The sequence below is a fragment of the Toxotes jaculatrix genome, chromosome 19 (assembly GCF_017976425.1).
Source record: "Toxotes jaculatrix isolate fToxJac2 chromosome 19, fToxJac2.pri, whole genome shotgun sequence".
In the NCBI taxonomy this organism is placed as follows: Eukaryota; Metazoa; Chordata; class Actinopteri; family Toxotidae; genus Toxotes; species Toxotes jaculatrix.
In genome coordinates, this window is record NC_054412.1 from 15,754,335 (window position 1) to 15,771,084 (window position 16,750).

The 16,750-nt window shown below is 42.6% G+C and overlaps 1 protein-coding gene across 1 annotated transcript; it reads right to left on the reverse strand.

Annotated features, from left to right (window-relative positions):
• Nucleotides 1–4,262: 4,262 nt before the first annotated feature.
• ism2b (isthmin 2b) lies at nt 4,263–16,283 on the reverse strand. The gene is made up of 6 exons (XM_041063951.1): nt 15,591–16,283; nt 11,080–11,331; nt 9,591–9,921; nt 7,533–7,670; nt 7,341–7,409; nt 4,263–6,981 (listed from the first exon to the last, which is right to left on the reverse strand). The coding sequence occupies exons 1-6, from the start codon at nt 15,699–15,701 to the stop codon at nt 6,464–6,466; spliced, it is 1,419 nt and encodes a 472-aa protein (XP_040919885.1). The 5' UTR covers nt 15,702–16,283; the 3' UTR covers nt 4,263–6,463.
• Nucleotides 16,284–16,750: the final 467 nt, after the last annotated feature.

Sequence of the window (16,750 nt, forward strand, 5' to 3'; positions counted from 1 at the left end):
GGCTAGGGGCTGTTTGATGTTGTTATGGCTGGCTGTCTGCCGCCTCAGTACTACTGGATCTGCAGAGCCCTCTCATGTCCAAAGGTATTGTGTTGGCTGCTCTTTTGATTATATTATCAACAGAGAGAGAGAGGGAGAAAATTAAGACTCCCACTGGACATGAGTAAACAAACAAAAGTTTGTAGACTCTGGTTCATCCAAAGAATGTCAGTTATTCAGACTTCTCTGAGGATATTGATGTCCCGTGTTGGGATTATAGTGCTGAATATTGTTCTTGCTTGATAAAACAATTTGCCTGTCCTTGGTTTGCAAGATTGAGAAGCATGAAAAACATTAAAGAGGAAAGAATTTCTTGACACTAGGCATCCTAAAAAATAAGGATGTTAACGATTTGGAGTGAAATTTCTGTTGGATAGAACATGCCACCTCATTCAGTCCCACCTCAAAATAAATTATAGAAAACGTTTATTTCCACATAGCGCCATCATCAGGTCAGATGTTTAATATGCCCAGTACTTTGGCTTATGATAAAATAATTACAGCACTAAAGACAGTCCCATCAGCTGTACGTTATGCTTCGTTCTAATCACCAAATATTATACTGCTAGCACACTAAGACAGTGAACACAGCAAACATTATACCTACTATACACCAGTACGTTAGCAATGCCACTGTGAACATGTTGGGATGCGGTGGTGGTGGTGGTGGTGAGATTTTCAGTCTTATTATTTTTTCACATGTGAGCCACTTATATAACTTGTAGATGGAGTAGTGAGGGCGAAAAAATGTACCGCAAATAACTGAGTTTTTTGTAAAGTGTTACTCATGCTCCATGACTCCACAGTTTTCTAACCCTGACATGGGTGGAGGTTCCATTTTGAGATTAGTCTTGTTGATCATCTCAGAACAAGGCCTTCCTCTGTGTCAAGCTGGTCAAGGAACGGGATAAGTCAAACTCCAGATAATCCATAAGATCCTAAGATCCACTGGCATTCTTCTCAGTCCTGTAGGTAGAGCCAGCTTAAGCACGTACGTTGAGTTTGTGTGCACGTTTGTTAGCATTAATATAGTGTGTGTTTCCATGATGGCTGGTTTTCAGGACTTCACTGAGCCCTTGTCAGCCTCTGCGTGAGCGTATGTTTGCGTGGGGGTGCGCTCATCACGAGTAATCTACAAGGAGGGAGGATGGGGACGAGGTAGCTTGCATCGGGAGCAGCGAGGGACTTGAAGGGCCCGTGCTGTTTGCAGGTCGACCAGCCACAGTACACCCAGAGGAAATCTCGTGTTCCTGCCAGCCTACAAAAGTAAACAGATCTGTAACCACCGAGCCCTGGCATGAGGCCTGGGCCACCAGCACTATAACTAAAGGAATGAATCACATCACACACACATTCACTGGCTAACTTGTGGGGGCACGGTGAAGCATGCGTTCAGAATTTGTGGAAGGCAATCCAGTCTTTTCACATTTTGTATGCGAAATAATTCACGCTAAATTGAAACACAATAACTTTTGATGAGCTTGAACTTCTGTATAACCACAGCGCACTCCCTCAGTGACATGATGCACATGCCCTCCGCAAGCTGTGAAGTGTGTTCAGCCCAGTTTTCAAATGCATCCGCCTGGGAACTCTTGCTTCATTCAGTATTTCAGATAACATCTTTTAGCCATAGAGTTTTGAAACCTCCCCTCTCTTTTATATTCCTTTTTCCTCTCTCTTCTGTTTTCCCTCTCTCTCTGCTTTCTCCTCTGTCTACACATCTGCGGTTATTTATCTGTTATTCTGTGGCAGCAATGTGGTCAACATGTGTCTGGCTTCCCTCCACGCAGCACTCATCTGTAGTCAACTTAGGAAATCATTGGAGGACCATAGTAAACCTACCAAGCTCTTTATCGTTTATAACACAGTGGATGCTTACCAGAGAGATGGATCTCCATAACATTAGTACATTCTCTGCTAATTGTTTACCACCTTTGACCTTATGTTCTATTGTAAAAGCATGTTTTTTTTTTCCCTCTCTTCTCTTGGGTCAGTGAGAGCAGAAGTGAAGGATAGACACCATGACTTACTGGAATTAGAGTATCTGAGAGGAGTATTTGGATTGCCTAAGCCTATGGATTTGCATTACCCTGACCTTTGACCTTTTAATCTCTGTGTTATTTAATCCTCTATAAGGAGTATAGCCTCATGGTAGAAACAGATCGACCTAGAAATCACAGCGGAGATGGATGACAGTGACAGCGGTTGTTAAGGCATGAAGGAGCTTAAAAGGTCATAGTTATGGTACAGAATGGCTATTTTGTCTTACGGGTTAAGTGGAGACACTTCTACATTATTTTGATATCCAGCCTGCCTTTTCTGGAACTTGAATTTAAAGGATTGTGTGGCAAACACCATCTCTCCTGCTTTGAGCCCAAACCACAACTGAAAATCATATTTATGAAAACTGTGCCACTCTTGTGAATCACCACTCAAAGACTGCCCACAACACATTTGTAAATCACGGATCACACATGGCTTCAAAAGGCTGCGGTTGATTGTTTAGACGTCGGACAGAAAATGTTAGTACGACTTTTGACTCCTAGATGTGAGCCGAACTTATAAAGAAAACCGACGCTAGACTGAGAACACACAGACGATAAAATAGAGTAAACTGCGGAAACGTTTGATGCTGGTGGTTCAAACAGCAACTGCACGCACTGCTAACATTTGCGAGCAAGAGAACTCATCCATGATCCCTAACTGAATCCTGTAATCACATGCAGAAAAGGTGATATAGATTAGAAAAAAACTGAGTCTCATGCCCATTGCTGCAAGTTAAAGGTTATGAAACAAATCCGCACTACAGCCCCCTCCAGCTCACCTATGTAGGCAGGACACTAAACACTTAATAAGGGAAGCTTCCTGTGATGGTCATTGTCACGGGGAGACCCCGTTCCCTTTAGTAAGGCACATGCACTACACACTCTTTCTCACTTCTCACTTTATCAGAATGTCAATCCTGGTGTGAAATGTTGGTGATTTGTGCAGTGTGGACATTTGGATGAGGAGGTGAAGAAGAGAAGAGGCATTGTGATTGTGTATTGTGTTCACCTGTCTCCTTTGTTGTGCTTCTTCCTCTGTTAGACCAGGAACAGCTAAACCTGAGCTGGAGCATTCCAGTTGGTTAAATAGGGGGTTCACAGGGGAAGAAACCAAGTGTGGTAGAGTGGGAGGGGTGTTTTGTCTTTTGTGCTGAAATAACCAGTTTAAGTATCCTGTTTAGAAAGAAATGTGTGTTTTTAACGTAAGGTAACTGAACTTCTATGTGACAATGTGTTATTTGATATCGCAATAACTGTAAGTGTGATGGAGGACATAATTGATTTTGATTAACTGGGAAGGTACAGTCCACCAGTATAAAAGTGAGGAGGCTGTGGTGGTTGGGAGGCTTGAGAGAAGAGAAGCACAGCTCCCAAACACAGCTCCAGAACGTAGCTCCTGCCGTGGGCCTGAGTTTTAAGGGTATAGCCAGGAAGGCAGTTAGAGTGAATTCTTTTGTTGTGTATTACTTAGATTTTTTTGAAGTGAGTTCTTTATGGTATTATTCTTTCTTTTTTTTGCTTACTTTTCTCTTTCTGCTTGCCCAATGTGAATTTTTACCTGGGAGTTTCTGAGCAAGATTCTCATTTTTAACAAATAAAATGGAATTGGGAACTGCTCCAGACTGCTGCAACTCATTGTTTTACACCGGGTATCTCGGCCACCCTCACAGTCATACTTTGTTATTGACTGTTTAACAAAGGATTGAATGAGCTTTAAAGGGCTAGTTTGACCTTTTGGGAAATGTGCATGTGAATAAGGGTATTTCCTGCAATGCCAAACAGTTCCTTTAACATAAAACTCTTTGTTAATGTCGTGATACGAGGAAGTTTCAAACTGTAGGGGTATTTGAAAGAGGAAATTGTATGGTCTGTCACACTTTGCTTCTGTTTGGTCTTTGGTAAAGTATCTCCCAGTGGTTGTCTTAATATTTAGCCTGATGCTGCAAACCAGGAAGTGACATGTTTGCACTGACCAAATGCTTGCTGCACTGTACCTGTCTTGTTGGAGAACACAGGTACGGAAAAGTTTGGTATGTCAGTCAATAAACAGTGTATAACTACTAGGTTGTTTTTAAGGAATTTTGCTCTGCAGCACTATGTTATGCTTGGCTCCACTACACAGCATCTGAAGTGTGGAAAAAGAAACGACACATTAAAAAGTCAGATGATGAATGCAAGGTCTTTATATATATTTCGTCAGCATAATTTCAACATTTTCATAGAGCACTGCAGTAAAACGTAAAATGAAACACACACTTGATGTCGCTGTATGAAGTGATATGAGGCAAGTGGTTTCCCTTTTGATAATGGGTGCCTTCATTTTATTTCTCAGTCCGATTAGTGCACCATGTTGAGTATAGAGTCATTTCAAAGCTTCAGCAAACTTAAAAAAAAAAGAGAACAGACAAATAAATACTGTACAACACCATATATGTAATACTAGATTCAGAAATCACAAAATGATCATGCGTTTCTCAACGGAACACTTGATATATGCACTATCATAGAACAATGCAGCATCTCTGGCGAGTTTCCCTTCACAATTACACTATCATCAACAAATGGCAAACATGAGTACATTTTGATATATATATATATATATATATATATATATATATCACTAGATATATAGATATATACTTTAAATAAAGTGCCTTCCTTTAAAATCGGTGATTCCAAAATGTATATGCGTGTCTGCATATACACATCTGGAAGCAGAATTCCTGAAAAAAAGGTTTGGAGCGAACATCCATAAAATCAGACTGGATAGAAAGAGCCATTCCTGGAGTTTTAAGGTAGTTCTAGGTCGGTTTAAGATTACTGCCCCTGACAGTTTATTAAATGAGGTGCTGAGTTTTATCAAAGCTACTGCTACAATGCTAAAACAAACGCTAATCTCAAATCCTTTGTTCTAAAACTAATGGCAAAAGACCTAAATATTTCTTGAGGGTGACTACTTCCATGTTGCTTTTACCAGTATTTCGTCAGCCATGAGAGGGGCACTTACTACATGACCACTCAGGAATGTTTATTTGAGTAGGAATGTCCTTTCTATCCAATCAAGTTCTGTACATAAACCCGAAGACCCTAAGCCAACAGCTTAAACAGCAATGACATCTTTCTACCGCACATAATGCATTGACAACAATTCAGTAATAAGGGTTCCAATTGCTTTCAGAAAATGCACAAAAGCATTATCTCTTCACCACTTCCAATCTGGATTACACACACGATACCCTCCTACTAATCTTTACCCCAATACACAATACACAAGGTCCAATAGTGCTCCGCTGTCGAGGTAAATGAACAAATTTGTTTATCATGGTCAGTTAGTCCCCCTGAGAACATTGTAGAGACACATCTATGAGCACAATCTACTCACTGTAAAACTGATTTTTTTTTTCCTACATTTGCACCGAAGAGACTTAGGAGGCTGGATTTACACAGGCACCAACAGTCTGATTTTTTAACTCTTTGGCACCCAGATCATATATTTTCCTGGCTGTGAGAACGTGAGGAAACACATGAAATCAATCTGTGTGACAAAACATTTGAAATTAAATGTGCTGTTACTGTATCATTACTGCCTAAAGGCTTTTCTCATAATTCTCACTAGCAAGCCCCATAATGACAACAGAATGTTTCAGATCATTTTAGCTTACCTCTCTGGTTCACACCCCATATCATTTTATTATTATTACCATTTTTTTGCCTCCAAAAAACTGGCTGAAATAAACATTACTGTGATTTCATGTTCATTTTGGGTCTACTAATGTCTCGTCCCCTTCATACCTTTTGAACCTGAAGAATCTTAAATTGTAGCAGCATAGTTGGGATATTCATCTGTTGGACTTTGCCTATGCATGTGTTTGTTATATCAATACAGCCCATAGTCATACATGTCCTAATGTAAAAACCTGCAAGACGCATGATCAGGATGTTTACCATATGTTGCTACTGTCAATCACAAGCGCTCCAGGACACCGTCAAAAAAGCCAGTAGGTAGACATCATGCTTAGACGCACCCAGGAGAGTGTAGTGAATATAAAGAGAGAGAGCTTGATGTCATGCCAAATGTGTAACAGGTTGGCAAGCGATGGGAGAACACTGCATTTTTTTTTTCCATCCATGTAATTCAGTTCAGTTCAGTTGAGCCTGTTGTCAGGACACTGAGCCAAATCCTAACTTGAGACAGCCACACTCCACCATCGTTTCTAAACCCCACAAATCGGCCAATCACAAACGTGCATTTCCTCTGAGTCATCAATGCATGGTTTAGATTTGAATATTTCACGACTTTTAAGGTAGGCAGTCTTCTCTCAAATTAGGATTGGGCCTTCTGAATCTCTGAGTGAAGTGGTACTTTTGGCTGTGGTCACTCAGTACTCCCTGGCCTCTTCCAGTTCATTCATGAACACGTCTTCGTGGGGGTTTTCTGGGCAGCTCAGCCCATTGTTGGGTGGCCGCACCGCATGGAAGCGACTCCAATCTCCCTTGCACAGGATCCAAGGAAGCACATCAACTTTGAAGTGCAGCTCGGGTGAGAACTCCGTGCTGATCAGGTTAGGCGTGCCTGCGCCCTTCCCCCGTGTGATCAGCCGCCCACGATCGTCATAACAACAGTGCTGCGCTGCGAGAGTAGACGAGCCACCAGAAAGCGCCGAGCGGATGCAGCTATGCGCCGATGGCTTGTAGATGTCCAGGCGTTCCTTTGAGCCACTGGCATCGCGCCAGCGGAACTGCTGGCCATGAGTCTCATCGAAGACGCTGACCACGGTGTACGCCGCCTCCGAGGGGTAGGAGCAGGGGCAGCTGGGCAGCTCAGACAGCACCTGGTGGAGGTACCTCTGGAGGAACTCGCTCTTACAGTTGAGCCACTTCTCACAGCTGTCAACATCTGTTGGCAAGAGGACAGCAATACCACATGAAATTATGTGTTACAGTTGTTAAAGGTAGCACAAATGGTAGCATAACCAATGGATGCTACCATTTGTGTCCCTTTGGAGACAAGTCTGAATCCTATGTCTGGAATCCATAAACACCTATAGTAGATGACTGAGAAAGCATAGCATAGCAGTGGCATGTTAATGTAACTCAATTAGCCAAGGGAGTACTATCAAATAAATGTCTGTACATATCTAAGTGAGGATGCTTTGTGAAATTGTGGACTGTAAAGTATGAACAGCCTGCAGTTAATGGCGCAAAATATTATATAAACCTGTAAACTAATGAGCACTCTTCATTAGATAAACTCACCGGTCCCAAATGGCTCTGTGCCATTCTCCATGTCGAAAGGGAAAGGTTCTACCACAGTGTTGACCTCACCTGTAAAGAGGAGAGTGGTACATCAGCTATTGATTTAAAAAGCTGGGATAACAAAGTTACAAAAGAAAAAAAACTGGCCTTGGTTTGGTGTTTTTATTTCTTAAAATCGAAGTATGATCTCACCAGGGCAAGGCTCCAGGTCACACTTAGAGGCTTCTGTCAGAGTGCAGGAGTAGCCACAAGACTTGGTCCTCTTCCTCTCACCGTGTCCACACGTCACTGAACAGGGAGACCAGGCAGTCCACTCATCTGTCTCCTTCTCTGTGGGAAGGAAAATTCAAACATAGTCACTCACACAAACTCAGTACTACTATGAAAATTCATTACAATTAAAACACAGCATCATTCACACAATGATCAGAGAGCTTAAAGAGGAATACATAATGAAAGTACCTGAGCATCATTCAGGCACAGGTGAATATTACACATACTAAATGTACTGTAATTAACAAGCTAATAGGAAGTAGCTTTACAGGGTTGAGTGGGATTATGCACAGAGGGGAAAAAATCCTGCAAATCCCCCCCCTCCAAAACAAGCACCTTACAGTTTGGTGTTGAAGTGGACTCTGTGTTCTCACCAGTCTAATCCACAATAAGCTTACAAAGTTTCTAGACTGTCTCAGTCCATATAAACGTCAGTTTTCTCCTGGTCTAACCTTTCCCATGCAAACCCATATCCTTTTTAAGAAGGCTTCAGTAAAATTAGAGAGAGAGAAGCTGTGCTGTGGCCGTCCGCCTCCGCACCATGTTTCCTTGTGGTGTTAATAACACTGAAAACAAGTCATTCTTGATTAAAGGCGAGGTGGGTGCAGAAATACCAGCCTGGGTGTAGCGAACACCCAATTTTACTTTGTGGGCGCTGCCAGCTCGCCATGTGGCCATACGAGAATGAGGTCTCAGGAGAGTCTTAATTACAGAAGACGCTAAAGGCAGACATCCTTGATTTATGTTCACCGAGTCTTTAGATGTGACCACTTAATAGGCATTGTTGCCTTTTGCTGGCTCGTCTACATGCACAACACTTAAACAGATAAAGTCTGTATATTAGCAGATGGAAAAGTTATAGAGTAAAAACTACTCAGGTTTTCAGGCACCTGCTACTGCATTTTGAGATTACACTACAACAGTAGAACAACAACAACAACCCTCAAAAACCAGCTCATTTATGCACAGATTTGTATCTATGGGAAATTTCTTTAATGAGTAGAAGCTTTAGGCTGTGGTAAGGCCGTGACTGCGCTCTGATCCACAGTAGGCCTCACATACATCGGCCTACCCTCTGACAAGCCCATCAAACTTTCCTGTTTTTTCTTTCTTTCTTTTCTTTCTTTCTTTCTTCTCTGTCTTCTTTCCATTTCTTTCACTATGTACACCTACTGTACATCTTTCCCTCGTCTCATTATTTACTGTTTTTACCACTGAACTAGTGGTGTGTGTGAACTGAGACACAACATTTTTTCCCACCAGAAGAAGGCAGAATTAAGAGGGGGGGGCTGTAAAAGTTATGCAGGGCCCTGAAAGCCCCCGAAATTCTTGAACTGGCTCAAAAGGCCGAGCCGCAGAGGGCAGTGAGAGCCGCCAGGGTCTGGGGGGGCCCATGGGGTCCCGGGGAGGGATGAAAGGGCCGGCCGAATGGCCCCTGTCATTGTGAGTTCCCAATCTGCCCTCTAATTGTCCACAAGCAGAGGGATGTTTTGTCCCAGGGAACAGTGCCGGCCTCACGCTGCCATTAGCGAGCGCATCTGACCCATCTTCAAAAGGCAGGCCTCTGCGACCAGCACGACCAGTGTCGACTTCAAAGTGCCCATAACCCACAATGTCCTGATGGTCGAGTGCTCATGCTGCCTCGCATGCTGGCATCATTTAGTTCTCTCTGACTGTGAAGACAGTTATCATGCAGCTTTCCTAAGCCACTCTGTTGTTCTCGCTCTCTCCATTGTTCTCGCTCACTTTCTCTCCTTCCAGACATTCCCATTATCTCCATTTCTTTTTTGATATGATAAATTCAATGATAGTATTTCCATAATTTCACAATTTTTTTCTTTGATAAAATATTTAGGATTAATTGTGACATTTTTTAAAAGCCATAATCAGTTTGACTGAGTTTGAGTCATATCAATAAGAGCTGTGATTATGTGACTGTGCTAGCAGACAGCGTGTGTACCACTTGGCAAAACTTACCATAGTAGCTCTGCATTGGATCCCAGCCTTCGTTCCAACGAATATCCCAGTCTCCACCCACTCCGCTTGGTAAGGGTTCCTCGCTGCCATAATCCAGGGAGTAATCTTCCTCCTCTTCCTCGCCAGTTTCCTCCACGCCTGACCGGCTGTTGCTGTCCTCACTGGAATCAGCATCGGTGTAACTCCAGAAAAGAGGCCAGAAAAGCTTCTTGCCTCCGAGCCAATCTACTGTGGAAGAGGGGGAGGAGGATGAGGAGGGCAGCCAGTCTTTTTCCTTGGCCAGGTCCATCTCTACCTCCATCTGAGGGTCGTCCACCACCTCAATGGTTACCTGTGCAGAAAGAAAGAGGGTCCTCTGTCAGTTTGAAGTGAACCTGAACAAACGAGCACACCAATATTCACAAATATGACAAACGACACTCTGCTTCATCAAGTAACTACAGTACTACCAATACTTTCAGGCAGCTTTAGCGCTTGACTTACAAGCTCTTCTCAAGAAATCAACCATCTCAGATCTGTGGAGGAGTATTTTAGCACGTGAACTCTCTCCCCAGATATAAGTCAGCCAGCCAGACGTAAGCATGAGCATTCAGCCAACCAAACAGTCCTCTCAGGGAGAGAATTTGAGCATTTATTCTGGATAACTACCTCTCATTACCTCAATATGACTCATCCTAGATGCTACAGCACTTGGAAGGGCCCAGTTCAACTGATGTGAAGACCAGGCTACGTGGAGAATACAGGGGAAGTCTTTTCCTAACTTTTGGGAAATTAATTTCACAGTTAGGAAAGAAATATGATAATTGGAAATGCTTTCATTTGTCTTATTCGAGCATATCCTCAGTGTAAAGTCTTTCAGTCAAAGAACAGCACATCTGGTCTTTATGCAACATAAAAAAATCATACTAAATTTCATTGGTCTCTGTACTTGATGTAGACACAGGCCAGCATCATTATGTCCCTCTAACCACATCCTGATTACACTGACCAGAGTTGGGGAGGCTAACTGCCCTGAGATAAGTTGAACAGAATAACTTTGTAAACCTTTTGGGTCAATTTAGAAGGAGATGATGAGGACTTAATGGACACTTATGATTACAGGTCCCTCTTGCCTTTAATTAAACACTCACAAAAAAAGGCACAGCTGGGTCTCTAAGAATAGACTGAGAAATTGTTGATTTTGTTACACATTAAGGAAATAAATCAGTTTACACAAAGAAAAGACAAAACTAAATTCTCCTTTAATAAAGGGTTTTAATTTAACCCATAAGTTACCGCCTCTTGGCAACAATATGGCTGAAACACACAAATTACACTATACTGTAAGTGGTTGTTTTTGTTGTCTTATACAGAAGTACATATACAATACCCCCAAATCAGTTTAAAAATTAAAAACATATCGTTATTGAAATCTTGAAGGTTGTCTAAGAAGCTTAACTACTGCATGTGCCCAAAAACAGAAATGTGTGACACCCCTGTCCCCACTCACCTGTATGTTTGGGTTCTGCGAGTTGATGTCAGCATTGGCCAGGTCTGGAAAGTTCTTGAGATCCAGGATGAAGGGTTTGGTCTCCTCTTCAGGCTCCGGCTGTGGAAGAACACCAACAGAGCGGTGCTGCGGGTGCAACCACCTCCTCTGGTGGCTGTGTGGTTCAGGCAGCAGACTCTGGACCTGGTTCTGCTGCTCCAGAGTCTCAGGGACATATTGGACCGCTGCGTTATGAACAGGGTGGCCATGGGCCTGGTGGAAAGTACAAATTAAGACATAGGATAAGTTTAAAAGATTAAATCTTTTCATCTTTTCCATCTATGACGACTATGTGCAGACACCACCTTCAATAATGCTAAGAACAAGGACAACTGAGACAACCCTAAAGTAACCACTGTCAGCGGCTATTTTAATGCTAATGACAAAAAAGATCCATCATTTATAGTGGCTCCCTGATAAGTTTAAGAACAATTAGCGCTCTGTTTCCAGGAAGAAACCTTGAAACCATCTACCATCTCACAGCTTGGTCAGCAATTCCAAAAAGCCCCTGAGGCATCCAACTAACCAGCCAAGTGACCAACCAGCCTTCGTTCATTTCATTCTTTTTTTTTCCCACAGCAGTCATGGCATCCAGGCAGTGGACAAAGAGGGGCCTGTGCCAGAGAGATCCTCTTTTAGCTTTAATGAGAGGGCCTGGGAGGCGTGGGACCCCTGGGCTGGTGCAAGTGTGTCTGAACCTGCTGTGCTGCCGCCACTACGGCCACCACTTAATTTGATCTTTCAGGTTTTACAGTTGCTAAGAAGGAAGACCAGCAGGAGGAAACATTGATCTCCGAGACAGATGGTGATGAATGGTGACATTATAATGGTGGGGAACTGCAGACACACATACTGTATGTGGAATATAGTCAGTGAAAATGGATTTTTGGCTGGTCTGATTCTCCAGTGTGCATGTGTCTGTTTCACTGCTAAAAGGACACATATCTATTTCATTCCTGACACTGGTCAAAACCAAAATCCAGACCTAAACAAACTCTAATGAAACCTTCTCTGCTATTCACTCTATATTATCCTGAATGCACTAAAGTGGCATAAACATATGATTGGACAGGACCTTGAGCTTGGACCTGAGCCAGTTTGTGGTCTGCTCGGAGCAAACCAGTGGCAGTTAGAGGGCTAAAGAGGAGAAGAAATGTCTGAATTAATGACCAGTCAGTTGATGATTTATAGTTATGGCCTCTAGAACAGGGTGTACTTTTCACTGACTGCTTGTGATTGTAAAGAAGTTATGTGGTCGGTCAAATCCAAGCATGTGAACACATAATGCCTGTTTAGAAGAGAAGGCCGTCAAGCATGATAAATGATGGATGAAGAGTTGGCCCCATCCCCAGATATCCGTAAACTGGTGGTGACAAGTAGATAACCTTTTTGGGATATTTAGCCTTTCTCTGTGTTATACAATGTTTGTTGCAATAGTGTGCACAAATATTTCGCATACTGCAATAAATCCCAGTTGACCATTTACAACAGTTTTTGCCAAGAAACCTCCCGTTAAAAAGACTAATTATAGAAGTACTGCTGAAAACACCTTCTACAGGAATTTGTAGCACATGCTAATAAAAAATATTACAAGTAGTACTACAACTTAAAAGAAGAGTCATGTGAATTTTAACACTTCTTAGGTCAACACACTTAGATTTCATAGAACTCAGATTTTCAGGTGATCATGTCATTTTGCTATTGTTTTGGCCCAGTTTTCAGCACTGGATATCATGTAAGCAGAGTCAAACAGTTGAGTGATCAATTAGCCTATCAACACATAATAAATAATAATAAATTCCCAGATCAAGCCTCTGAATAGTGAGTATTTGCTGCTTTTCTATCAGTATAAATGGAGTATCTTTGAATTTTCAACTGTTTGTTGCACATACAAGACATTTGAAGATGTTACCTTGGAATCTCTCTTAAACTCACTATATCCTGACATTTTATACAGTAGACTAAAAGATTAATTGATTGTTTGGAAATTGTGATCAGCATATTGTTCAATAATGAAAATCATTAGTATTGCATAGGTCAGGTAGTGAGTCAGGAGTGAGTGAGTTTGTTAATTAGCTAGTTAGTTTGTAAAATGTCAGTTTCTTTTTATAAGAATGCACCAACAACAATTTCTACTGCCAATACCTCCAATCTGATGTATACCTTTTGAAATCCAAGGCAAACAAACATTATTCTCCATGTCAGTGATAGCCATAAATAGAAGCCTCATGCCTCAGCTTCTCTCATGTTACACCTGATTTCTGGTGTCTGGCTTTATTAGATGTTATTGGCGAAATCCTCCAGCATGATGCTCCATCTTACCCTGTTGGCCTGTTACTAGCATGAACTGACCATATACACCTAACTCTCACACACATGTCCTAGCTTCTAAATACTTGAGCAAACACAAAAAAGATGATGTTCAGAGTCATGAGAGAGGCCACATACTTTCACACCCTCCTCATCTCGTCTTGTTACACATCTGGATCCTGTATTCTTTCGCCCTGTATATCACTCTCCTCCTCCTTTCTCCCTCCCCCTCATTCTCTCTGATCCTGCTCTCCTCCTCTCTGTAGTGGGGCTGTTCTGATCAAAGGCCCAATGGCTGATGGCATGCAGTGTGTTTAACCGGGAGACTACATGGATGCAGCGGGGGACCTCAGCTTGACTCTGAGACTGTTTCTCTCCACAGGCAAACATCAATGACAAATCCAACCTTTTGGCAAAGCGGTGTGTCTTCCTTTCAAATGACTGAAAATAATGCATCCATCTTGAGCTACTGTCATAGCTTCTGCTGAAGGTGACACATATTCAGGTTAGGGAGAGGAGGTGGGGAGACGGGATGGGGGCAGCAGGGGCTGAGGTGAGGGGTAGGGATGGGATCCGGTGGAATGGGGGGCAGGCTGGGGAAGGCAGGCAGTATGGCAGCCCTGATTTATGTGCCCGCAGATATCAAAGGCTTCTGCACTTGGCTGTTTCCAAACCATTACAGAAGAACAATAAACTATGGGCGCTCTTTGATCGTCATCTTTTGCAAATGGAAACGGGACAACAAATGCATGCCTGGTGGAATCGGGGTGAGGTTGTGGAGGTTAGGGCGGGAGGTGGGGGTATAAAACACACGGGGCAAACAGGGCAAACAGGTCCCAATATTTGGGAAAGAGGCCACTTCGACACAAACTCCTCCTTCTTCTTTGCTGAGAGATGGGGGTAAAACCAAAAACAGGAAATTCCACATTAACACAATAAAGAACCAATGTAAACAATCAGATGGATGACACTTGACCTCAGCTCCAGTGTGAGAGATGCCGAGGGTTCGCCTTATTCTGGTTACATAAGCATCTCGTTACTGGACACCCGCTTTACTGAGCCTCCCCTCCTCCTTCTCTCTTCCTCTGCTAATCTCCCCTCTCCCTCCAGCACTTACAGACACGCACCCAGCAGGTCACAAGCGAAGGTACAGAGTCACCAACTTCAGCCTTTTGCTGAATGAAAAGAACAATCTCACAAGCCGCAGTGAGATTTTTTTTTCCTTACTAATCACTCCCTTCTCTTCTTCCCTCCCTCTTTTTCCTCTCTGTCTCTTCTTGCTTTGACATCAATCAGACAGATGATGAGAGAGAGAGAGAGAGTCTCAATAGGGCATCCATGGGAGGCCACACAAGAAGGAGAGAGTTCAAAGGCAAAAACTGAACCCTGACACAAACACACACAAACAGACTTTGATATCCAAATATGTCCATGTGTAACACAAACATTCCCTTAGACACACCACACACTGCACTGTGTGTGTGTGTGTGTGTCTGTCTGTCTGTCTGTGTGTGTGTAGGGAGTTTAGATTTATTATAGCAGGGTGTATGCCCAGTGATGGCAAACCTTACTATACATGGAGAGAAAAGTGGAACAAAAGAGAGCAACGTGCACTGACCTGCTCACTTCAGCTCACTTCATTGATTGAATCACTTGATAGAAACTGATGAAGGGTAATGGTTCAGTGTTTAACCTCGTTTCCGATATTCAAATTTTAATGTTTACAATAAAAGGTAGGACATGTGTCTTCTATGACACAAAATCACAAGCCTAGATTATAATGTAAGGTTTAACTTACATACTTAACAATTATGCTAATATTGGACATTTTATGGGTAATAAAAACTGCGCACGAACTTTTTTCAACTTTAATTACAGTTTTCAACTATGTTTGTTTCATATTGTCAAAGTTATATTAATATATTTTTAAAAAAAGGCATTGTATTAATGAATGGGACATAAACATGAGCGTACATACGGAAAAGACATTTTCTAAACAAAGCGGTTTTAGCTGTCTTGTTTGAAAAAAAAAAAAAAAACATTACGTTTTATCAGCAGCAGGTGTGATTTTAAGACGTCGCAGCTTTGTCAAACTTGTTGCTTAACTTTCTAAGCTATGAAAAAAAAAATAAACAAAAACAAATGTCAGAGGACAAACTTACCTTGTGGGCAACGTTCTTGTGTCTGGTAGGAAACCCCGTCCCCAGACTAAGGACAAGTATGGACCAAAGCACAAGCAGCATCTGAAATCTCCCCGCGACCTCTTGACGCATCGTCTCTGCTTCAAAGCTTCCTGTGATGGTTCGTACAAAAAAAAAAAAAAGTACTTTGGATGCTTTTCTCGCACTATTATCTCTAAATTACTATGCTGGTTTGGAAGAGGTGTCTATGTCCTCCTCGTCCTCCGTTTGTCAGCAACTTTGAGTCAGGACAAATGAAGTTTTAGGCCTCGTCGGTCTCGAAGTGTCGCACTTTATGAAGATGCGCACCAGTGTCCAGAGGTATCCCGCGCGCTATCCATATCTGGCACCAGCTCCTCGCGCAGCAACTGTCAGTCCGTATGGCTGGTCGAGTTCAGCGCCTCTCTTCCCCATAAAAACCACAGTTGGGAGAGCTTTAAGTACCAGAAAGAAGTCAGATACCGCACTCAGAATCTCCCCGTCCGCACCGGCGCACGTTTATTCGACTACTTTAAACTGTGAGTCATTCCGTCGTGGGTGGGTGGGTGTTTTCTTCCAATACATTGACATCTGGAGTTCATAGTACGCTGTGCGTTTTGCTAGCTATCTGTCTGATGCGTTAATCCATTATCCAGCTGAAGTTCATCCACCGGTTCGAGTACGTGTGAGTGTGTGTGCTGGTGTGTGTGTGTGTACCGCCCAGCCAACCGGTTTCGGTAAACTTGCCTTTTACGCACGCATTCAGAGGGTTGATGCTGGAGGAGTTTGGGGGTGGGATGCTCATTGCTCACAGCTGTGTGAGGAGGTGGGGGTGCGTTGGGGCCACTGACTTTCTTGATAAGGTAACAAGGTTTAGTTTGCATATAACCTACAAATGGCTGCAGCCTCTTAAATCACGTTTTTTTTTCTTTATGCTCATTTTGCCATTTTCTAAACTCTGAAAAAAAAAGCCATCATCTCTTCCCACTAATATACTGTTTCAGGAAAACACCGTTTTAAGACTGTAGCGAATGACTGGCCAGCGTGGACTGCTGTATACTGGCAGGGAGTCAGTGACTTGTCGCTCAAAAAAAGCTCTATAACGTGTTCGTCATTAGCTTTTAAGTTGTGACTGCGGTGTGTGAGTGCTGTAAATAAACACG

Excerpts from the sequence above, each read along its gene's own strand:
- ism2b (XM_041063951.1), bottom strand. The coding sequence starts at position 15,701 with ATGCGTCAAGAGGTCGCGGGGAGATTTCAGATGCTGCTTGTGCTTTGG. Across the intron at positions 11,332-15,590 it reads ACAAGAACGTTGCCCACAAG|GCCCATGGCCACCCTGTTCA; the intron begins GTAAGTTTGTCC and ends ACTTTCCACCAG. Across the intron at positions 6,982-7,340 it reads CACAGAGCCATTTGGGACCG|ATGTTGACAGCTGTGAGAAG; the intron begins GTGAGTTTATCT and ends TCTTGCCAACAG.